Here is a 26,143-nt window from a genome sequence, read left to right as displayed (position 1 = left end):
CTATTCAAATCTCTCATTTCTTAAACCCAGCTGGACCATGCCTTTCCATCTCTTCCCAAAAGTAAAAAGGACATTTTTGGCTGTTCTATCAACTCTCAGTCACCCATATGCAAGTTTCAAGACTGTGGGTTACTGGTTCTAGTGTTTCCCCACTTCATCTGGCTTCAGAGCATGTAACACAGAGTGTATTCTGTTCACAGCAAGCTTGATCTCTGGTAATACATAAAGACAACTAACTCTGCTTCACTGCAGAGTGTATTTACTATTCTTTCAGAATCAGAGATGCTTAAGTTGTTCTCACACTATAAATTATGCATGTTTTGTATTATCCAGGTGCTTGCTTCATCTGAGTTACTCCACCCTGCTATTAACCCTGGTAATTGAGAGCTTAGAGTCTAAGAATAATAGCCAAGATCAACTGCAGTATATGCCCAACCAACAATTCCAGATGTCACAGCACAGAACATGTTTTGCTTCCACCCCCTCATCTTCCTTCAGCTTGGGATCAGAACTTGATAAAAAACGTGAACAAAGACAGACTCTTCGTAGGGAATTTAGGGACCAAATGGCATAAGAAGAAGGTTGTAAACAAATATTAAGTCGGTGCTGGTTTTGCAGCAAGGGTGCCAACAGATTCCCTGTGAGAAATTCTAATATGCTGCTAACAGCCATCTCCTGCATCAGTAAAAATGACCCTTCAAAATCACTTCAACTGGATCACAATGCCATAATTCCTTCTGTAGGTGACAGTGTGACCTGAGTTTCAAAGAACAGACTTGCAACTGTCTCAAGTACTTAAACAACACAAAACTCAAAAGACGTAAATGGCTCCACTACTGAGGAGCAAGGCAAGGTAGAATTATGCCATCTGGGCTGAGAAAAAAGAAGAGGGGGAAAAAAAGAAGAAACACAAGCTTCTAGTAAGATTTAGGAAATTTTGGGGGATTACTTGTGATAAAAACGTTCCTACTCATAAAATGACTTTTCAGAGTAGAACCACACTTGACGATGAGTATTAAAAGGTTACTATGATTGCTTTAGACAGTAAACTACATCCTCAAACTTTGATTCTTACATGTTATTGTGATGTTGGATCATCTTGGTCATTCTGCCTCCTGAGAAGCTTGTAGTGAGGGGCAATTTTTTATACTTTATTCATTATTCTCTCCAAAGGGGATATTATATATAATTTTGTACTCAGTAACCCAGCCTAAGTAAATGCATGTTATTCAGATCAGTAGTTTTCAATTACTTTAATTCTGCAAATCTGTAAAAACTTCCCAGCAAAGCTGTAAGGCACTGTATTGAAAGCCTACTAAGCAGCAGATTTTCTTTGCTCAATTGCCTTTTACAGACCTCTAGGGTCCATATCTTTGAGATTTCTAAGGGTGAATAAACCACAGAACAAACCTATATATTTAGACAACACTTGTGGGAATCCCTATTCAACTTTAAGGAGGAAAAATAAGTCTCTCCATTTCTTAGAAGCATTAGCTTTCTTTAGGTATGAAAAGACATTTACCACAGTCTAAACAGTGAAGGACATCAAGCCTAGACTATGTTTTGCATTTAATTAACCAGTTTTAAATTAATTAGTGAATATTGCCACAGGGCTAGAACTTCTGCTCTGGATCTCTGATGTGATAGGAGTCTAGAAACTTCTGGCTAAAAGCAGTAACAAAAAGACACACAAAATGAAACTGACACATATGGAACAAAGAACAAGAATAGATATGGAAGGACCTGGAATGGATTAATAAAAACAAAACTAATCTTCATTATTTTTATCCTGAGTTACTCCTTTTTTCTCTGCTGAAATGACCCCAATGGGTGGGCCTGCAAGCTTGTTATACCTTGATGTCTGCACTCTCTCTGCCTGTTTTCCTTGCACACAGCCTCAGCACTCCTACAAGTTCCAAATGTCCAAAGTGCAAGAGGTCCCACCTGCTGCTCCTCTTCTATTGTCTCTAAAGAGATGGTAAATCCTTTGCTAAGCACCTTTTCTCAGTGTCTGAAAACTAGGCCTTTCCTTTTGCAGTCCCTATAGCTCCTGACCTGACTTTGAAACCTCCCAAAATCATTTCAGTACTTGCTTTTTCACAGCTTGAGTGGGTAAACAAACCTATGTAGTCTTGTACGTATGATGTTTTTGAGGTTATCAGCACTTAAGAGGTACAAAAGCCTTATGAACACCATTCCCTCAATTTCTGTTTTCAAGGATGTCCACCATTTTAACCTGAAGAACTTACATTTTGACTTCTCTCTTAATTTCATCTTGCCAACTCCCTTCCACCCCTACTATAAGGTAAAATCAAACATTTCTCCTCTCCTTGAATTCTTTCTCTTTCTCCTCCTCCATCAAAGCCATTTTAACCTTCCCCTCTGCTCTTTCAGTTCTGCCTCTGTCTTTTACCTTCACTGCTCGTAGTTCTCCAATCCCAAAGCTATTCACGTTCTTCAGAAAGATACCTGGCTCTTCCATTGCCTACATTTTTAAATTCACCTATGACTGTTCAAAATCTAAGAATTACAGTCTGTCTCTTCTGTCTCCAATATGCTGGAAAACATGTAGGTAAAATTAAAATTCACCAAGACATATTTCCCCAGCAACTGCAATGCAAATGACTATTTTTCAATGTGTACCAACTTTTTGTCAAAAGCCAATCAAGGTCTCTCAGTATGTAAAAGGTATTAGAACACATTGATGAAAAAAAGCTTGTATCATTTACTGTTAAATATATTTTTACTTGCTGCTAGAGTTCTAATAAAGTCTAGCCATATTCCAAGGTCCTCCCATGGCAGAAATCTTTTTTCTTTTTTCTGTTTTGCTTTATTTAGCTTCAACTAAATATTAACAGTTATTCCCCACCACCACTAATGAGGATCCCTTATCACTTAACATCATGTTTCATTACACTTACTATTAAATTGAGCTGGATTTTTTTTCAGCTGGGAGAAGAGTGTTTATCCAAGAAGGTACAGAGGTGTAAGGATTTTTTTTTTGTCATTCTTCCTATCAAATAGGTCGTTTTCATCCAGATCTGTGTCACTTGCATTAATAAAATGAAAACTATCTCACAACTCCGACTTCATGCTCACTGACTCATCAGTATATGCTCACTGACCTGAATTCTCCTAGGAATTTTAAGTTGCTTGACAGTGCAATGGAAGTATTTCTCTTCTATTTCTTGCAGAATCACAGAAGATTTGCTTAAAAGGCTTTCCCTTTTCAGTATGTAGACAGTATTCCACTGGCATTAGGAAAAATACTGAAGTTGAGTTTGCCTCAGTATTTGGCTCACTATTTCAATATATGTAACACACTAAAACCAGCAAGTAAAATTCAAGTAGTCAAAGCAGTAAAGGCTTTAGAAATACAGTAGAATCCAAGCTCCTGAACACATGAACAAAGTTATCTCAAAGAATGTATTTTACTTCTTCGTAGTGTATCACCAAGATATCAAGTAGTTCACTGCCTTTCCACTCAGATGCTCATACATTCACATAAAGAACATTAGAACAACCTTCAGCAGGCAAATGTCAACTCTAAGATTTAGTGCTTTTCCTTCCCTGTCTGTAATTACCCTTGATTTTAAGATGCAGCTATTACAAATGTGACTGACTGCTGCTAAATAAGCCTTCATGTAATGATGTTTCTCCTCTGCTACTGAATTAATTCTACATGAAAGATGGATTTTGTATTTCCCCCATCACTGTGTGTGATGGTGTATAGGGTACTGTGACAATAGTGTTCTACAAATGTCACCGTAGAATGGCATTTCTTTGGAGTTCACTTTCTTCTTCAGAAATTCTCACAAGATTTCTCCGGTTCCTGCCCGACTACCCAAGCATTTAAAAAAAAAAAAAAAAAAGCCAACCAAAGAGGATGAGTGGGAACACCACGGTGCTACCACACCACAGATCAGAGTGCTCCTTGAGGGATGAGGCAGGGGAGATGGCTTAGAAGATGGAGAGGGGAAGGGCAACTTAAGGAAGAAAATCCATTCCAAAATTTAGAAAACCCAGGTATTATAATTTCCGAGTATTTTAGTAGATAATTGAAAAAGTTTTTACAGCTGAAATCTGCAGTTAATTTTTTAGATGCTGCTGCATTTAAAAAAAAAAAAAAAAAAGGAAAAAAGGGAATGTAGGAAGGCCTTCAAATTAAGCCTTGAAACTTTAAAATTTCATACAACATGTAAATTAGCTACAACTGACATGACATACCTCTAAGTTTCAGTTTAGAGGCAGACTTACTTTGTTAAATCCTGCCTACCTACAGGACAGAGGAATAGTGAGACAACCAAGAGAATATTTTGCACAAGATCTATGACAGATAAAGCTGTTTAATTAAAGCATGCAATAAGCCCCAATGACAGTTTCAAATCCAAGCCAGGTAAGATAGCAATCTTTTATACTTGTGCAAGACAGGATAAAAAGATGCTTGAGTGGAAATACCTTTCCATTTTCATTTGATTGCACATGCATAAACCTGTTACAAATTTTGAGTACTCATTTGAGCATATCTAATAAGCCTAAGTGTTGGGACTACTTAAGGGAAGACAACATTATTTCCATGTCTGTGTTTTTTTGTAGTAACTTTGCACAAATGGTCTATCAAGAACTTTTTGCATGATTGTTCCCTGACTCCTAGTTACCACTGAGCCAACTCAAGGCATTTTTCAGAAAGGGCTGTTTTCTTTACAATTGATAATTAGATTCATCAGCTCAAATAGACCTGCTGTGTAGTGTCTAAACATTACAACACATTAGCAATACCTACTTCCTATAGAGCTATAGAAAATTATTTACACACCTCTGGCAAAATAAATTAGCTTTTTTAAAAGGCTGTAAAAAAAAAACCCAAATGTTGTTCACAAAGTAAAACTGAGGTTGAGATATGATGGCTGATAATGATTAACAAACTTTAAAATTTACCTCCTAGTATCCACCAGTTTTTGCACCTTGTTTGTTTTCAAAAACACTTGGCAGCAGCACATGAAGGACAGGGAGGTAATCCAGGACACCCAACATGGCTTTACTAGGGGCAGGTCCTGCCTGACTAACCTAGTGGCCTTCTATGATAAAGTGACTTGGTCAGTAGACAAGGGGCAACCTATGGATGTGATCTATCTGGATTTCTGTAAGGCCTTTGACACGGTCCCCCACAACATCCTGATTGCCAAATTGGAGGGGTACGGATTTGATGGGTGGACTGTTCAGTGGATAAGGAACTGGCTGGATGGTCGCATCCAGAGGGTAGTACTCAACGGCTCAAAGTCCAGATGGAAACCAGTCACAAGTGGTGTTCCTCGAGGGTCCGTGCTGGGACCGGTGCTGTTTAACATTTTTATCAATGATATAGACAGGGAGATTAAAGGCACCATCAGCAAGTTTGCGGATGATACCAAGCTGTGTGGTGTTGTCGATCCACCAGAGGGACGGGATGTCATCCAAAAGGACCTGGACAGGCTGGAGAGGTGGGCCCAGGTGAACCTCATGAGGTTCAACAAGAGCAAATGCAAGGTTCTGCACCTGGGCCGGAACAATCCTCGCCACCAATACAAACTAGGGGGTGAGGTGTTGGAAAGCAGCCCTGAGGAAAGGGACTTGGGGGTTCTGGTGGACGAGAAGCTGGACATGAGCAGGCAGTGTGCAGCTGCAGCCCAGAAGGCCAATCACATCCTGGGCTGCATCAAAAGAAGCGTTGCCAGCAGGTCCAGAGAGGTGATTCTGCCACTTTACTCTGCACTGGTGAGACCTCACCTGGAGTATTGTGTGCAGGTCTGGAGCCCTCAATATAAGAAGGACATGGACCTGATGGAGAGGGTCCAGAGGAGGGCCACAAGGATGATCAGGGGGATGGAGCACCTCTGCTACGAGGACAGGCTGAGGGAGCTGGGGTTGTTCAGCCTGGAGAAGAGGAGGCTCCGGGGAGGCCTAATAGCAGCCTTCCAGTACCTGAAGGGAGCCTACAGGAAGGCTGGGGAGAACCTGTTTACAAAGGCCTGCAGTGACAGGACGAGGGGCAATGGCTTCAAGCTGGAGGGGAACAGATTTAGACTGGAGATTAGGAGAGGGTTCTTTACTGTGAGGGTGGTGGAGCACTGGAACAGGTTGCCCAGGGAGGTGGTTGAGGCCCCATCCCTGGAGATATTCAAGGTGAGGCTCGACGAGGCCCTGGGCAGCCTGGTCTAGTTGGGGGTGTCCCTGCTGACTGCGGGGGGGTCGGACTAGATGACCTTTGGAGGTCCCTTCCGGCCTGGGCAATTCTATGATTCTATGTTCATTTACATTACTCATAGTAATGTCTAGACAAACACACTTCATAAAGATTTTCACAAAACACCACTTAAAAAAAAAATCTCTTTATCCTTTCAGTTCTGATTAGGAGCTTAAATGTAAAGTATACTTTTTACAAAGCTGTGTTTACCACTTGAGCAGGTGGGTTCATTACATTGTGAGGAAGTTGTCTGCTCAAACTTGTAAGATGACACTGGTACGTATATCAGTGCTTTGAATGGGAAGTTTAAATAAGGCAACTTACCTTGGATTGTAAAGCATCTTTTCCAAATTAAATTCTTTGAGGTATGCAATTACTGCTGCTAGGGAGGAAATAACAGGCTTATCCAAGCTTAGTATTACAGATAGTTTCTGAGGACCTTAAAAAAAAAAGTTATTTTGTTGTTAACTTAGTGTTTACTTCTGTATTTGAGAAAAAACATAATCTACTTTTCAATTTAATCAAATAGAAATCTTTAATATATATACAGTGTCTATGATATCTATAAATCAACATAAAGTAAGGTTCAAAAATAACATTTATGGTTCCAAAGAATGTAGAACATTACAATAATGTAAACACATTATAAAACATAAAACATTTAACGGCACAGGTTTTTCTTCATAAAAATGACTAACTGTTGGCATAAGAAATTTCTGAACACACAAACGAAGAACTGAATTCTGAAATCTCAATTTAAAAGGAATGAACAGGCCTTGGCACATGTGCTGATGATTTATCTGCCTCAGCCAGTCTGCAGAATACAGTGCCATCTTTGTGACAGAGATGGTTGTAATTGATAGTATTTCTAAATAGTGCTCTACTACAGTCCCTGTTCCAGCTGCAACAATAGGAAAAATCCCTCCATGGTATCTCAACATAAAATAGTTTTTTTAAAACCTTACTTTATTTTTTCAGAGATGTTTTTAGAGCTGCCATTCTGTTCTTGTGTTAATACGCACAAGAACTTGAAGAAACATTTGAGATGTTGAGGCCTCAGTTGCTATATATGTGTGAATTTAAATCTGTCTAAATACACATCTTCAAGCTATGAAAAAAAAAAACAAACGGATACTAGCCCTGTATTTATTTCTATTTAAATAATGTTCACTTTCAAGGTTCACCTTCTCCACGCTCAAAAAAGACACCAACGTGCAGAAAATTAAGCAGAAGGCCTGCATGGATGAAGAAGATGCTCCCAATTAACTCAAACATTAAAAAGCAGTAGTATGAGAGGTGAAAGCAGGGACAGGTGACCCAGAAAGAATAAAAGACATTGTTCAAGCTTGCAGGGATGGTGTTAGGAACACCAGAGCCCACCTGGAGTTGGGACTGGAAAGGTACATGAAGGGCAGCAAGAGCTTCTATAGCTACATTAGCAGCAAAACTAAGACAAGGAAAAATATGGGTGCACTGCTGAATGGGAAGCAGATCTGGTGACCAAGGACACAGAAGAGGCTGAGGAGATCAACACCTTCTTTGCTTTGGACTTTACTGGTAAGGTGTGCCTTAAGATGCATGCTTCAAAGACATTCTGAAAAACAGATATGTAATATCAGGCATTTCTTTTGCATAAAAATCTGACATACCTGTAGTATCAGGCACTTCTTTTGCATAAAAATCCGTAACGAGCTGGAAAGCATGGCTGTACTCAAAATGGTGTTTTTCCATCCTTTCTATCCTAATCCTGTCATCCCGTAACCTGCAAAGCAAAAATAACTGACTTTGAGTACTTGTGCTACCTTTGTGAAGAACACCTAAGTAGGTTACTTTCTCTCATCTCTCCTTTGTTAAGAACTGAATGGGTAAAGAGTTAAGAGATGAGTTTCTTGGGCAAAAATAAAACCCAAACAGCAACAGCAAGCAAGCCCAAAAGAGACTTCTAGAGGTTGTCTCATATACCTGCCAGGTAGATGTAAATATGTTTTCATCAATCATAACAAGTATTTGCCTTATCTGTTCTTAAAGACTCATGATGATTAAACAATGATGCAATTGTCCTATGCTATTACCATATTTAATTATCCTTTATCTTTAAAGGCTTTGTCCCATGTCATACAGCTGTTGCAGAGTTACAGCATTAACCTACTGCATCTTTTCCTATATGCAGCTGAAAAAGAAAGTATTCCTGTCCTTTGTTTCATAACTATTTGAAGGCTTCTCCTTGTGCTACGGGACTTTATTTCTTTCAGTCTTTTTGCAGTCCAGGTTGTCAGGGATGTTACTAATGATAACCCAGTCCTCCCAAAATGTCAACAGCTCCTTCTGGTTTAGCAGTACCAGCAAACATAGCAAACTTACTCTGTTCCTGCATTAAGCCAAATGAGATCTCTTCGATGAATCCTTCCCTGCTGTCAGCAAGTAATTGAGAATTACAGCAGTACGGGATTTCAGCCAGTTTTGCAACCCGTGAGGAATTCATCTTGCCTGTTTCCTGTCACCCCTGCTTTCATAGCCCGCTTATGTAAGACAGCAAAAACCTTTATTCATTGCAATGTGCCAGAGATCAAAGTTGCTCAGTACCTGGGGTTGCGTGTCAAGCAAGCACACCTGAGGTGCCAAAACCTGACTCGGAGAAGACTACGTGTGTGATGCTTACAAGATACAACCTTTCTGCAGTGGTTGCATTTCCTAACTGTTCACTGAAGTTGAAACTGGATGCCACATTACTGATTCAATTTGAAAAGCTGTTAATACAGCATTAAACAGATGTGCTGGTTAAACAAACCAACCCCCAAAACCAAACCAAAAAATCACACATGCTCCCCCTGCAACCTTTGAGCATAATTACACAGCGACAGAATGAGCACTGAAGAAGCAGCCAGTAGAAAGCTGCCAGTAAAAGACATATAAAATCTACTTGGCCTCAGATTATCCAGTCTCATACCACCATGGGACATGAATTAACCAGATACTTCTAGCACATTGGAATTACACCAATGAGAGAGACTGCGTAGATATTAATAGGAAGGAAATTAATCAATACCTTTATTGAAGGACTTTTCAACTTCACAGGAAAAAAAAGACAAGTTTTCTGCACTACATTGTACATACTACCATCTTAAAGGATCAATATGTCTCTGAGGCTCAACTCTTAAAGATGAGAGTTATTTTCCTATAACATGTATCAAACTGACTGCATCTTACAGGTCTGACTTTTCTGAGCACATCCTGATGAATCCCTTGCTTACTTCGAGTGCCTTACTTTTAATTGACTGATCCAATTAAGCTTTCAGCCTTTAGATCCTCTGGGATTCCCCTCTGCCCCAACCTTACTCAGAATCAGCAAACATTTTTAAAGCAAATGCATTTCTGTAAAAGACAATTAGTCTGTGTTGCTCAACATCCGATAGCAATCAGTTATTTTCTTCCTTGTGTTTTCCACTTGCTCCAACCTTCACTAATCATCTGCTCAAACACATCCATCCTTTTTATTAAATTAGCAGGTATACCCACTACAGCCTTTTTAAGAATACCACTTCAGCATTAAACTTATTTAAATGTGTTGTATGGTAACTGCAGGTTAGCCGAGTACAAGCCTTTGAAAACAGTCCTGCAATACAGCAGGGCTCTTCTGTTGACCATGTCTGAGTAGGGACTTAGAGAAATCTTTTTAAAATAGGATTTTGTTTTTCATTGCTATTTATTGTGTTTTCATAACACCTCCTTCAGAAAAGCAAGACTTAGCAAGGTCTGTGAAGCTAATTTTTAGAACCAAAGTCAAACCAGAAATCTTTAGGGGGGTAATTCATTTGATGATTCATGCCACACCTGCTTGTTTATAAGGTAATGGTTAAAAATTGTTACCATTTTCTTTAATGCATTTGTGATTTTCTTTCATTTCATAACTAAATTTATCCAACTCCTTAGCCTAAACTTTGGTAAATGATAGTTACAATCAATATAACTTGAGTGACTTCTTAAAGTAGTACTTTTTTCATCAACTATATTGATAGGAAAGAGTTCAACTCTAAAGCTTCAAAGAGCTCAAAGAGACAACTCAGTGATTTTTAAAGATCTTTACATATTTTAATATTTATATTTTAGATATGGCATCACAAAACAAATACCTGATGCTCTGTATACCTGAAAGTACAGATGAAGTAAAAATATGGGAAGGTTACCTATCTATTCAACATATGGAAAAATCTGAATTTTTATCAAGATGTATGAAAACAAAATTTATTGCAGAAGGTTTTCATGTCTGTCCTTTGTTTAGCCAGATGATCACCCATAGGCCATTTTTCTGATTATAGACAGAATGATATGTTGATGCTTATGTTGATGCTTTATCTCTCCAGCTACCAATGCCTATTCAAATCAGAAGTCAATTTGCCATCAACTTTTGTAAACATCATTCTTGTCAGAACATCTACAATGAACTGTTGTGCAACTCATCCAGTATTTTATTGGTATATTTTCCAGTATTTCTGAAAAAAAGCAATCCTCATAGTCCCATGACACTGATAGGGTTAGTCAATGATGAAACTGAACTTTTCAAAGCTTTTTTACTTTCCATGAGCAGGTTCTTCTGCTACCACCCTTAAATAGACATTGAGCAGAGATGTTTCAGAGTTTCAAGCAATCAACTGCTGGTATGAATGAACCAGTAGTGCCCCTTATTAAAAACTCCCTGTTCTCTAAATGCACTGGGATTTGATGCAGAACTGTCTTTCCTTACAAGATGAGTTATGGAAGTTGCTTGAAGACATGATCATCAGCCACAGTTAAGAATATAAAATCAATGTGTCCGTAAATAGATGCATAAAGGATGGGATCCTTAAATACATACATTTACACAGACACACACACACACACATACTTTGTGTATATAACGTAATATATTAAGTCCACTCTAACCTATAGTGTTCTATGGTTCTGTTACTGTAGGGACTGATTTATCTGTCACCCTAATGGGAAAATGAAAAAGGATCAACACTGCTGGGTTTTATCCCTCTATTTATCTGACAATTCAATACATCCACTTAAGGATTCATTGCTTACAAAGTGCTGCAGGAAAAATATTTAAAAGAGATCATGAAATTTTTGGGGAAAAAAATCTCTTAAGAAAAAGACTAAAAAAAATGCTAGAAGCTAGAAGAATGTCAACATAAATAAAATTAATTTACAGAAACTGACTCAAGATACTTGAAAAAATAATAAAATCTTTTATTGTAAGGATGAGCTTGCATATAAGCACAAGAGCTCACTGTGGTGTGCTGAATAAAACTGCAGTCACTTCATTACTGCTCCACAACCCACAATTGAACAGGCATAAAGTGCATAAAGACTTCCTGAAAAACAAACATATCCAAACAGTTTTCTTAAAGTTCAGGAAGCCTTGTTAAGGAAAGTAAGTAACTCCAGAATTTTACGTTCCAACTACTATCGTGTCCTGCCTATTCTGGTTTAGGACTATTCAAATGCAGGGGTGCAGGCACCAATGCTATACATATATCACAAGTTCATAAATGATACAGAATTTGGGAAGGGACATCACTGCTCCTAAAATTTCATGAGAATTATACAGCACAGAATTATACAGCACAAATAACTGCTATTTAATTTTTCCTATTCAAACTGCTATTTTCTTTGCACTTCTCATAGTGCACTCTGCGAGGATGACCAGTTTGTCACTGGGGAAAAATGCCTACACCCCCCAGTCGAACAAGCTAACCTGAACGCATTAATCCTTTCAGAAATCCAAGTATATGGTGTTCTCTTCCCTTATTACCATACTTAGCAGCAATTGCATTTCCTTTATTTGTCATCATTGTGCTACCTTTGTTATACAATTGCTTCTAGCTCAGGGGCTGTAGGTTTGAACTTGTCTGTGAGAACTGGAGACCAATCATCCTTCCTTTTTTGGTAAATCTTGGCATGGAGCTCCAGTAGCTTCTCTGGCAAAGCCTCAATGACATTTCCAAGCAGCTGTTCTTTTGGCACTGAGTGCATACATTTTTCTAAGCACAGCTTTTTTCTCCTGCCAGAGTAAAGTACTTTCCCACATTTGCTCTCAACAATCTTCAGATACAAGAGATGGAGACAATATTGTTGCAAGGAAAATGGCAGCACGGCCACCTTCTATGAGTATCTGCCACTCTCAGAATGATACAAATCACTGCTGTCTGCAATAACCAAACAATAGTTACCACATTACTATCAATATCCTACGTATAACACATTACCCCACAAGACCTCCAGCTTTTCAAAGGTCCCATCCCCAAACCTTCATTTGTGCTAGAGGCTGCTGAAAAACCTAGAAGTAAGTCTAACACACTTTAATATATATACACACACATATGTGTATTTTACATATATATACATACACACACACTCACAGAAAAACTTGGGGGAAACTCCTTGCTTATGTTTTATTAACCAAACTATCAACATTTCTCAACATGTACATCCTGATTTCCTTCTAGTCTCTTTAGCAGAACTACGAAAACAACTCCGCATCTACAAGCTAAGAGTCTGGATCCAAGAAATTTGAAGAAAACATTCTTTTAGCTTTAGGAACTCAGAGACAGGAGCTGTCAAGGAAGTAGATCAAAGAGGCTACCAGAAAAGCAAAAGGCAGAGGGTTGTGAAGGCACTGTATGACACTCTATGCCTTCTGTGAGGATGGAATTAGGTGTTACAGGACAAAACACACACAGTTGCACTCTAGTAGCTACTGCATCCACAAATAAGACGCAAACAAATCTTTTCCAGGCTTCTTCCATCTGCCTATTCTGACGAATGGGATGAGACAGACTACACTCATTCCATGGAAGCCTAGTACTAAGGATCAAGAACTTCTACGAAACTATTTCTAAGCACCTGGAAGCAAGTGAGGTAATAGCCAGCATGGATTTGTCAAGAAAAAGAAAATCTCCTCAAATCAATTTAATTTGCTTCAATGGCAGAGGAACAGAATCTGTGGACAGAGAAGCAGCAGATGATTTCAATAAGGTTATTTTATATTGTTTCCTAGAACATTCTCATAACTGATCTAAAAAAGCATGATTTACGTGAAGGTACTTATTACAGAATGGGTGCAAAACGGGATGGAGAGCAACTCTCAGAATGGCATCAGGGGTTCCCTGCCAAAATGAAAGAACATGTTTTGCAAAGTTCCATAAAGCTCAATACTGCATCTGGTAGCACTCAATACTTCAGTTATCATTTGGACAATGAAACGGAGGACAACCCCAGTGAACTTACAAAGGGTTTGACATTGGAAGTGACTGCAAAGAATGTTAGAAAACCAGACTTGAACTCAAAACACAGTGGAGAAATTACCTAAAAAAAATACAAGTTGTCTCTATCATGTATGGCTGTGAATAAACCCATGTATGTGCAGGTAGAATGAGAAATAAATGAGTAAAAGCTCTAACGTAGTATTTCTTTCCATTAAACATCCAAAGCACATATAGTTTATTTGTGAAATGACAACACAGAGCTGTTCACATCCAATGAAGAGCACTACTTAAAGTGATCTTCAGTACCTTATGATTGCTCTTCAGAAATCAGCACAGTATCTTGTCCACTCTTCCAGCAACATTTCCCTCTGTGTTTTGCAGGTGCTATATAGGACATGGCACTGGGAGGACTCGGCTCACTTTGATTAGGTCTCATCAGGAGACTGCGGGCACACTGGACCGATCTGCAACGTGCTTGTTCTACTGTCACCCTCCACCTGCACCCCTGATGGTGATGTGCTAAAGACAGCTTTGTAAACCACCTATGCACGTTTGTCCCCAGAATCACCACTGGCACAACAAATCCTCCACTCGGGATTACGCCAACCAGCAAAAATGTCTCTTCTTGCGGGGCTTCAAATAAATTAAAAAAAAAAAAATCCCCAAAGCAACACCACCACCACGAAGCAAAACAGAGGAAGACCCTGCCTAATATCTGCCATACAACACGAATACCTATGAAATAATGCTTCCCCAGTTACGCCCCACCATGAAAAACACCCCTTTCTGAATGAGGTGAGGAAAGAGTCCTCACACAGATCCAATCATTTGCTCGTGACAGCCTGCAGTCACCCCCGTGGCTCGCCTCTCTTTTCTCCACACCATCAAGTCCTCCCCAGCAGAGCATATTTTGTGGCCTTGTTTAACTAGCCTGTGGCTATTTCTGCCCTGAATTTTCTGACATTATTTATACAAATTTAAGGTTGGAAGTTTCCAGCAGAATTAGCACACACTTTATTATGCTTTTATTAGAAAGATGATGTCACTGTGGTGCCTTTCTGTCAGAGAACAGTTCAACAAATTCCAGATGCATCCTATTATGCACTCCTTGAAACACTCAGGGTTCAAGCACACAGCAGCATGCCAGAGCTTACCAGCTAATAGTCACCAGAAGTTTCTCCAAAAGAACACCACTAACGTAACCCTAACGTGGCTCTAACATGACCCACAGAGTTTCTAATATCTTACAATACAGAAGAACGTGATAAGCTGCTGCATTCTGCCAGAGCAACCCAGTGTGCCAGCATTAAAGATTCTGAAGGAAGAGAGCTTTGATGCCTGGTACTTGTCCTCAAGCCAACATTAACTCACAACTGGGAGAGGGAAGGAAGGACAGGTAACGTAAAAGCAAATGAAAGTATTTCTAAAACCCCAAACAGACAATACAGTTACAAAGATAAAAAATGCATAGGCGACAGAAATGAATGAAACTCCACATTTATGCTATATATATATCTCCTAAAATCAGATGTTGAAGACTCCATTTCATCTGCACCCAGCTGACATGCCATGGAACACCTAAGCACCACATTGAGCTTTTGGGATTATTTAATTTCTGAACTCTTTTCTCCCCCTTTTCTCCTCAGGAATGGATTGATTCCACTCTCCGTATTGCCCAAGTTTTTGCCAAGTACTGAAAAAATTGCTGATAGGAAGCAACACATAATTAGACAGGGTCATGTTCTATATTTTCTTCTCACACAGGGTCTTAAACTTCATACAACAACGTATAGCTGGACAAGCATACTGTATGTGAATAGAATAAATACTCATTTACCTCAACGATAGCGTTTATTATTGTGTGTCTACTGTTAATTACTTTGCAGTTGCAGTTCTGTGCACGGCTACATCAATGCAGCTACTGTCATGGTACCACGCTCCCCACCCTGTCCCTGGCTGTTTATTCACACTTCTTCCTCTGGAATAGCTGTAGAGCTTTTCTGACCTTGCAGCAAGCACTTGAAGCTTGCTATGGCAGAAAAAAATCATAGTGGGGGGAAGGAAAAAAAAAGCTTTTTGCTGGCTTAGCATGGTTAAATGGCTCAGCAACAATAAAGTGAAGAGATAGTCATGGTGACAGGACCAGGGCAGCCAGATCTGATACCTATTTCTAAGGGAAACTGCGGCAAAAGCTTACCACCAGGAAGCTCTAGGAGCATTGGCTATTGTCTCAGGCTTGTGTCACAATCCTCTTCCACTCCTCCCTAGGGCCAGAAGCTTTATTTCACTTTTTGCAATTAGTCAGCAAGAATACTCACACCCCTCAGAGACTTTCACTGCCTGACCCTTCCACCCCCTCCACCTCCAAGATTTCCTGTTTTCATTGCTGAACAACTTGATTTTGAATGTCAGCAATGACCACAGTGAGCAGAGTAGAACCACGTACCCCACCTCTGAAACTGCAGAAACCACTGAGAGACCTCTGGAGGTCATGTTGCCCAGCCCCTCCACTTGAAGCAGGGACCATCACCAGCATCAGACAGGTCACTTCACCGAACGCTATGAGAGTCTGTCACTGGTAAAAAGAAGGAGCTGACAGAAATGAGAAGTGGTTGTAGGAGCGAGTCCGAGGTCAGAACAAAATGAATCTTAAACTGTAGCACGAAGGAGAGGAGCGGGGGACGGAGCAGCTGCAGCTGAACTCCCAGAGGGAACAGGACGGGACAGAGGCACATCCATCCATCCGTGGGTACAGCCGCACGCTAAAGGGAAATACTGCAGCGCCAAAAGCAAAACAGTTGTAGCAGCTCCTCACTGAAACCCTGACGAGGAGCCGAGTGCCAAAACCTTCCAGTACGTGACACGCACCAGAAACACGTAGAGAACTGCTGTTCTCTGGAAAGTACAGCAAAACTGATGTTTAGGGAAAAGAGATTTAACTTAGAGAAGCAATGTCAGGGTCAAAATGAAGAGCCCCATCTATACAACTGTTTGGAAAAGAACGCAGAAATGTAATCCAGGAATTATATCATCATTTTAATCTGCTTTTGACATATTTCCCCCAGAAGCCAGCAATAGCCCATCCTGAAATATTTATTTTTACAAAGACGATGCTCTACTGCAAAACACTGTTGAACCTGCTCATATACAGAAATACTTTAGATAATTTCATACTTGAATACAAGACCTACAGCAACGACTTAATACTATTTCAATTATCCTCTAAAATAGTGATAACTGACTCTCAAAACTCCCCCTAAATTAACATGCTTTTTTACCAAAAGGGACTTGTAAAAGAATGTCAACACCACAGACAACAGGGTGGCAGACAGAAAAACTGAGCTTTGTATTACATATTGTATAAATAGAAATATTACAGCCTTACCTTGCATCATTAAAAAAAGCCCTTCAAGTGCTTTATAAACATTAGCAATAAATTAAATCAAAGAAAGAGAGTGACTACAGCTAAAAGACACCAACAATTCTAGACAGGCATAGTGAAGGAAAAGATGACAGAAAAAAAAAAATTAAATAAAATGAGTTTTGAAACTCCAATACAGACATGTATGGTGAATTTTGGACTATTACCTTGATCCAAATGGCAGTTTTTTCTACTATCCCCCTCACAACCCCACACCTCCTTCACTGTATTATACACCTTTCAAAAGCGAACATACTGCTCTTTGCTTCACAAGGTCACGTGTTGTCTGATCATACTTGGGCTGATTGACAGGAACATGAAACTTTCCCATTTTGAACAGCAAAAACTTTTGAGTACAAAGCACTTTTCTTTGTTTCTTGTCTGATCTTTTTGGAAAGGCTTCCCACCTACCAGATCTTGCAGTGAAGTCACAACCATTGTGCGTCTGTCAAATCACTGCCTACTGTCATTAAAACTCACCATTACAACCCCACTCTAGGATCAAGTTGATGGAGAAAAATTCAGTAGAGTATATCTTATTCAAATTCACCTCTTCCCCAGCAGCAGAGGTAATGGCCCAAATTCAGTTTGAAGAAAGTCAAGCTCAATGCTTAACAATGTTTCCCACCCATTTTAATTATCTCCTTTTCCCTTATGCAGTGCCTGAGCAAAATCTCTTAGGCATTTTTAGTTAAATATATTTGAAATACCCTAACCCTCAAAACATTGAAAGTTATCTGGATCCTTTACATACATATGCAAAACATTTAGTGCTTTGTCCAAGAAAGGAAAGCGTTTCCTAGGTGAGGCTGTTCAAATAAGTAAAAATTAAAAGCAGATGGCTACAACGCAACATACTTCCGGGAGGAATCTTGAATTCAACTTAGTGACTTCTCCATAGGATTAGAGAACCCCAAACCAAAGCTGAATGCTGCAGAACGTATCAGTCACAGAAAATCCAGAGTGGTTCTGAGGAGTGCTGCTGAAGCATGAACTACACGTTTTCCCAGGTGATGGATGAAAGGACATTACATTAGCACAGATAGACACCATAAATAGGAAACTGAATGGAAGTCACCAGTGGCTTATGAAACATCATTTCCAATGATTATATAAGAAATAATGGAGATGGTGACAGACAGAGTCCATCCGCGTATCTGTTGTAAATCAATCTGAACTAACATCCCACACTACTACCACAGCTCTCCCTGCCAAGAACTGTCAAAAACATAAATCTTGTTCTTTAATCAGCATGAGGATTGCTGTGGAAATTTACTAGAAGCGCTGCACATCCAGTATGGACCACACTAAGAAAGTATATTGCTTCTGCAATCAGGAAGGTGTATCTGGATTTTCCACCCATAACTGCATTGAAACCATTTACGTAAACAGCTCTGAAGACGGGATTTATCTCCTGTTCAGGTCTAAGACACCTTCCAGTGGTCTGTAAAGACATGGTATGCCCACTGCTTGGTTTTCAACTTTGTATACGGGAAGCTCAGAACCTTTTATAATAAATAAGTACTTACGTATACATTAACAATAGAGTAAAAGGGAACTCGTATGAAAAGACTGTCTCACTGTTTTGTTCCACTGGACTGCTGTGGTGGAGGAAGAGAGAAAATGTGAAGGTCCCCCAGGGACAGCCTGAAGGAGGGAGAAGGCCAGGGGAGCAGATGGTTGTACTTTCCACACAGATGTCATGTGGGAATGGAAGAGCTGAAAGGCCTCCAGGAAGAATCTATCTATGCCTTGTCTGCATTACAGAAAGTAATATTCTGACCCCTGTCTGGAAGCTGATCAGCAGTCAAAATTAGCTACATGTAACTAATTCTGCCCTCTGATCCATAGATTTGTGTTCACAGCTGGAGAACGCCTGATACTCCAAATAAACTAGTGGAGACTGGAAATTTTGTTCTGTCAGTTTGCTAGGAGTGCAGATCACAGTTCAGAGCAGAAACAATGGCGTAACATTTCTCCCGTGCATTCCTCAGCCAAGTGCTGTCAGAAGAAACTCACTGGTTCTCAAAGTGGCAGATGTCAACTAGCAACACATACCTGAAAAAAACCTCCCATAGAAAATTAGAAATGCTGAATCCTCTTGATATATACTTTGAACGACCCTGTAGGATTACAGACCAACTTAAAAATATGAAGCAGGAAATTAAGCAGAAATTAAGCAGAAAAAAAATAAAAATTCAGCCCATAACATCTCACTTTAAGTTTGAAAGGAAATACACTACTGTATTTTCAAACTATGCTGACGGCCGTTACACCTGGCACTCAGGCAGAAAACCTGCAATTGTTCTTGAATTCTTTGCTTAAAACACCACATTACTCTAACAAGTTATACCAAAAAGGAGGAAAAATTTTTCAAAATATGTCTTCAGGATTTTAATAACTTTATACAGATACGTTTTGCACTAGACTTTATATTCTTAATTGGTATTTTTTATTATTATCCATGAAATACTTATCTTATCTATATCCAGATCTGAAAATTTTCGGGTGGCCATTCCTCTGAGTATTACTCATTATTTTAACAAGTGGGAAATATATTCATCCAAGCTGCAGAGGAAAATAAAACCAACAGCATGGTGTTCAAATACCACACAAGGCTCCATACTCAGGGTAACATTAAGTAGGTCTACATGACCCATCTAGAGGAACAATTTAGGCTGCGCTGTACTAATTGTAATTTAGTTAGCAGAGCTAAAAAGAGCAACATGAAGCACAAAGCTTCACAGCTATTGGTATCTATGCCATCAAATTGGTACTCATTGCTTATTTCCTTTATAATTGCAACGCAATTATTCTTGTCACTTAGACTTGATTTTTTCCACGCAGGCAGGATACTAACGGGTACTGCCATGAATTTTGTGCAAAGAAAAAGCAGGGAAACAGAACAGGATAATGTAATTTGAGTACCCTGAAGGCTAACCCATACTGGGCCACAGTAGCACAAGGATAGTGAGATCTTCGTGTGATTATTCGACTCTCCTTGGTATTCACAGGACCCTCTCTGGAGTAATGAGTCCAACTTGGACACCTATCAACAAACTAGAGGGAATCCAGAAGGGCCTCCAAGACAATTAGGGAGCTAATGCATATGGCAAATGAGGACAGATGAAGATAACTAATTATTTGGTAAGGAGAAAGTTAAGATGACATGGTTTAGTGATGGTTTTTTATCAGAGTCAAGTTGATGGTTGGCCTAGATGATCTTAAAGGTCCCTTCCAACCTAGACAATTCTATGATTGTATGATTCTGCTATATAAAGAGCATTTAGAAAAGCCTGGAGCAGACTCTTGTCAGAGGTGCACAATGAAATAACAAAACCAAGCAGTCACAAGTTGCAACTTGTTCAAAATTCTGCACAGACTTTAGGAAAATAAATTCTTCCCCACAATACCAAGGTGGTACAGAGAGGCTGGGGACTTCCCTTCCTTGAGAATTTTCTGAACTGGGCAAAACCACATGAAACCTGACCTAACATGTAAGACAGCCCTCTGCTTTGAGCAAGAGGTTAAACAAAATGACCTCCAGAAATCCCATCCAAGCCAATTTTTTTCCAAGATTCTGAGAAACAAATGACACTTAAGAAACTGTGAAAGCTATTAAATACAATTAAAACCAGCTGTATCTTAATTGCACCATTAAGAACAAGAACATACAGACTGGCTGCATAGCCTTTCTTGCTTTACAGCACTGTTCTACCAAGCGGTTTCTTCTCTGCTGCAGAAAAGAGATGAGCATATAACATTTAATTTACTGTTTACAATGACATCAGAAAGGGATCTGATGATGAAGTAATTATGGCTTCAGAGTTGGTTTTAGACCACATCATGGTCTCAGGTGATCTGCTTCCATAAAGCCTTTCTCACGCATCTCAGAAACTCAAGATCTGTGCTCTGAGCAGTGGCTGCTCTTTGGAAAACTAAGGAATTTTCCATGCAGGAATTCTCTTAGTATGTTTTCATGTAGAGGATTTCAACCATCCATAGTTAGGAGATGAAGAGATATACTCTTCCCTTTTCTGTTGGCAACCTTCATATGGAACAGTAAGGACAGAACATACTCTTTAAGCTGATTATCTAACCGCATTTTTCAGCTGAGACTGTGGCACGTCTCTTATCTTATTTTTTGATTTCTGGCATGCAAAACTTGCTGATCACATTTCATTCTTCTCTCACGCCACTGACAGCATAAGTTGAACTGATGCCAAGTGAAAGGATATGACAGATTACGTAACTACTCAATCTACTAGGTTTTTCCCTCCATTTGGAGGATCAATGTTTGGGACACCTAACACATTCAGGTCCCCTCTACGCTACAGAAGTAAAGCCACAAGATCTTGCAGCAGTCAGCGTTTGTAACCACAGATGTAATTAGAGATATAAAAAAAAAAAAAAAACACCCAAACTCTTAAGTGTCTTCATTCCAAAAATCAAACATAACTCTGTTTTGAAGAAGCTTTAGTAATAAAACTGAGTTTGCCTTTGCACACGGCTATACCTCACAAGTCTTTTTCAAGGAAGATCCAGTTTATGTTGCTGAGATAAAAAAAAAAAAAAAAAAACACCCAAACTCTTAAGTGTCTTCATTCCAAAAATCAAACATAACTCTGTTTTGAAGAAGCTTTAGTAATAAAACTGAGTTTGCCTTTGCACACGGCTATACCTCACAAGTCTTTTTCAAGGAAGATCCAGTTTATGTTGCTACGGTGCAGTTTTCATAATGATCCTACAATGTAGTATGGCTGGAAAATTGTATTATCCCTGATTTTCTTCCAGAAGTGCCTCCATCTGAGCTCTCCAGCTATGCTAAAATAAAGAGACTCCAATTCCAAACTCACAAAGATATCCAGTGAGACATTACCTTCAAATCTAAACACAATAGGCAAAATTCTGCTCTATCCCCACTCCTTTTTTCCTTTGTTGTTACTGGAGTTATTCTCTTTCATTGCTGCCAAGCCATGACAGCACCCTGGTTTCGGCTGCATTCTACCTCTCCCCAGCATGACTGATACTTGTCCTGTACTCCAGAACACAACTTTCTAACTTGATCTTTCAGTCACCCAGTGAAAACAGGATGACATTTAAGATGGAAGGGGGCAGGGGGGGAGCTGAATATAACAACAAATCCAAGTATGGAGTGAGCAAGAAGTCCCCAAGTAAGTAATGTGAATGAAAGCCAAAAAAAAAAAAAAAAAGGAGCAGAACGTTTACTGTTACAGCTCTTAATTTGATAATTATATCAATTCATTCTCTACACCAAAATCAAAAGAGGCTTCAGAGTTTTGGTCGTGCACTAATGGCAAATGTGATTTTTATTTTTAATAATTCAAACAGAAATTTGGCTCTCATACATTAAAAAAGCCCTTGCAAATGGTAGACAACCATTCAAAAAAGTCTTCAAACCCTGAGAGCTCTGTGTTGATCCCCAGGGAGGCCAAACTGTGGTCTCTGGGAAGAGAAAGACAGCTGCTGAGGTTGGTCAAGATTTGTCTTGCAGGGGCCCAATGGAAAGTGCAGTATGCACACCAAAGGAGGCTAGTTATAGCCCCACTGTTAGCAGGGCATGTCCAACAGAGGAACAGAGGTTCTCCGTGATCAAGAGGACCTTTGCAGTTCCCAGTCATCTCACAAGAGTAAAACTGAAATACTGAATGGTTCCATGAGGCCCTTCTTGGGGAGAATAATTTCCAAGCTTGTGAATGAACAATATAAACCCAATGGAAAAAAAAAAATATTCTACCTGTGAAGAAAAGACTTGTACCTTTTATGTTGCTATATATGTTGTTGAAGGCCAATTCAGCAAGGTAGACCTCGCTTTCAGTATGTGCCTATTTACTGCTCTCAGTATACAAGCCCAGCCTGAGAACTGCACTACTATTAGAAGATTTCTTGTGTAGTGAGGAAAAAGCAACCACATGTTCAGCTTTAGTCATGCAGTGCTCCCCTCTGGGAACAAAGCACTCTGGTGTAATAACCCTATATGTCATGTTTTAAAAGGGTTCTCTGCCAGTTGGTAAAGTAGTCTGCCTCCATACGAAGTAGTACATGCCTACAGATACTGATTACCCAACATGCACTGAACTAAGAAACTATCATTTAAATCTCACTGCTTGAGCAGAATTTGGCATGAGGAACTTCTCATCTGCCTCAGATAAAGAGCTTTACGTTTTGTAATGTTTTTAATAGAGGCTGCTGGACAGAAAACAGGAAACAGCTGGCTAGTCAATTACACTTTTAATTAGTGTTTCCTTTGATAAGCTGATACAGATTTAAGAATCCATTAGATGTGATGAAATGAACTTGTTATTTTTTCAACAAATTATTTCAGGCTTTCCTGTAAGATGTATAAAGATGTTTAAACACAGTGACATTTACAATATAACAAATACAAAAAGTGTTAGTAATTATGCCCTCTATATACAAAATTTTCTTCCACTGCCACATGCCTGTAATTAAGAATGGCACAGTTTAACCATACATGGCTACGTACCTTGATGTCACATTCTATGAAAGTTACTACAACTGAAAAAGCTGCTAAGTTGTCTTTCCTATGGCTTAATTTGCTATGTAACATACAGATGCTGTACACTATGTATTTTTCATCCTACTGCTTTGCTGGGATTTATGATTAATGAGCCAACAGCAAAAAGCTGATTAACTTATTTTACAAATGGAAAATACATTTGAAAGAAACAGATAAAGGCAGTATAGGCTTGATGGCATACTTTTTAAGAAAAAAATTAAAAAGCAGATCAGAAATCAAAATTGAAACTCAATTTATCTCATGTTTACACTTCGGAGGCCTGGATTTGAGTGAACGCTCTCTCTGGCAATGGTTTAGCACAAAATATAATTTTCAATACCACAGGACTGCACACCATCTCTGTAGAACTGAACTGAAAACAGAAGTGGCAGAGTTTGTTTTGGTTGGTTGTTGCTGTTTTTTAAAATAAGATAAAAATTGAAGAAAAAAATTAGTATCTTAATACTACTGGTAACTGATATTTACTCAAACTTATTAGACTTTGTAGTCAAGCCTTAAGGAAACTAAAGAATAAAAATTCTGTTATTACCAATAAATGAAATGCTTACAACGTTAGAGGGAATAGAAGGAAAAAGCTATTCGATGAAACTGCTTATTTTTGTCAGATCAAGGATTTTCACAGACAAGACATATTGCCTTATTTTGTTTATTTCCTGTATTTTAAAATGCACAAAGTTGCTGGCATAACATATTGAAATCTGTCTATAAAGAATGTTGATGTAAAAGGTACAAGGTACTAGTTTACATTCTGCTCATAGTAAATGAAGAGACAGAAACATCTGAAGAGACATCCCTATTAATGGTACGTCCATTTCTTAACATGATTTACACCTGAAATACTATATGTGTATGGACTGCAATAAAGGGACTTCAGTTCCATGGTAGGTCCTCTCTCAACAATCAACCTGAAATTTGTCAACATAACCATGCTTCAAGACAAATTTTCATTTTTTAAAAAAAGGAACTATATTAGAAGAGATTTTTTTTTTCTCTTAGTTTATCACATCATGAATCCTGTTTAGAGCACAGCACTCACACAACCAAGAGTACAGCCTGACCACCAGTTCAAACTGACACAGATTAACACAGCCACCAAACAACAGTCCCGCCATTCCCAGCATCTTCATTCTTATCTCTTTCCATTTCCACTGGCATAAGAGCTTGGACAACCATATAGTGAACTGAGACAAGAATCCTAACTAGTCAAAAATTTACCCAAAAAGAGCAAATGACCGTAGCGATTCTTCACCAGCTACCTGTTGGAGTTCACCATGAAGCCAAAAGAATCTTGTACTGATTGTATGAAGGAGGCATTGAGATAGCATAAATGATTGCTTAACCCACCAATACCACTGATTTTATTCATGAAACTCCATTCTGGGGTTCCTTTCCACAGCTTGTTAAAAATCAAACATACTACTTTTTAATTAATAATATTTGATAATATGGCAATTATATATCATAGGCAGATTAAACTAGGATGTGAATCTCAATTCACTTTTGTAACATCAAAAAGCTACACAACAATTATTTGTTAGTTTGGCTGAAGCCACAGCTTCTCCTTTAAACCCTTTTCGAGACAGCTAACATAATACCAAGAATCAAATTAACTCCTGCATGGTCAGTACCAATTTATTTGCCTAGTAGACTTCTAAGAGATATGTACACACCTTGACTGGGCAGCTATGGGATCCTTCTCGTACAATTCTTGCTTTCCCCTCAGTCCTTACCTGTCTTTCTGGGCCATGAAACCACTGGAAATAACTCTAATGGACACACATTATCTTTGAATCTACAAGATGAGCAATAATTCTAGAAGTATAATATGCAGCGATATTAGAAAATGTAATGGTTAGTTTCACGTCAGAGCAGTTTGTCTCCTCACATTACCTATGCTTTTTATAGCACTTTTGTGTTGAAGATGAGCCATCATATTTCAAAGTCCCTACACTCACACTAAGTTACGGAGCTCTTTTCTGCCTACCCTCCATATTGCTGCCAAAGTCACCACTCCAAACCCAGTAACAGTCTAATGGACTGTATGACACGCAGGGCTCAGACAGTGCAGATCCAGATCCCCACAGCTTGCCTGGACCAAGTAAGAGAGATTCTATCTAATCAAGACAGTATAGAACCAGGATCTTAACCAACATCTGTCTTCACTCCTCAGGATTACAGTATTTTTCTATTTGATAGAGTTGGAAATTTTCACTCTGCCAGGGCCCACAAAATTACATTATGATTTTGAGTAATAAACAGCAGATTCCAAAATAGGCATTCCAAAAAATAATTCAATGCAAGTTCATCAAAACTGCATTTGATTATGATACTTATGAAAGCAGTTTTTTTACTCGGGCAACCCAAATGCATTAGCATCCAAATTCTCATGCCAGATCAAGTCTGTGGTCTGAATCTGACTGTTTCTGAAACCTGAGCCACATTTAATTTCTCACATCCAGATTAGATAACTACATGTTTACTATTGTGTTGACCATTTTAAGTCATTCTCAGCTTAGCTTCAGGAATGCATTCTACATCTTGATGCCTGTGTACACTTTTAAGTCAGAAAGCATTTATACATTCCTTAGCAGCTGAGAAGGACCCCTTCTTGCAGCCATCACTCTGCAAACCTGTGTGAGAAATCTGGCAGAAGAGAGCATCATCCTTGGCTTGTGTTGGCTACACAGCTC

General features: G+C 39.0%; 1 protein-coding gene across 2 annotated transcripts in view; it reads right to left on the bottom strand.

The window, feature by feature from the left end:
- The window catches only part of MSH3 (mutS homolog 3), a 117,379-nt gene that overhangs the window by 64,978 nt on the left and 26,258 nt on the right, over window positions 1–26,143 (bottom strand). For both annotated transcript variants that reach the window (XM_014960528.1, XM_014960527.1), the window contains exons 9-10: window positions 7,873–7,985; window positions 6,548–6,662 (exon numbers count right to left, since the gene is read on the bottom strand). In XM_014960528.1, coding sequence (XP_014816014.1) covers window positions 6,548–6,662; window positions 7,873–7,985 — 228 coding nt within the window. The remainder of the gene's footprint in view (window positions 1–6,547; window positions 6,663–7,872; window positions 7,986–26,143) is intronic.

Source organism: Calidris pugnax, unplaced genomic scaffold (assembly GCF_001431845.1).
Source record: "Calidris pugnax isolate Ruff unplaced genomic scaffold, ASM143184v1 scaffold326, whole genome shotgun sequence".
In the NCBI taxonomy this organism is placed as follows: domain Eukaryota; kingdom Metazoa; phylum Chordata; class Aves; order Charadriiformes; family Scolopacidae; genus Calidris; species Calidris pugnax.
The sequence above is the reverse complement of the archived record's forward strand: the minus strand, read 5'-3'. Positions and strand labels throughout refer to the sequence as shown.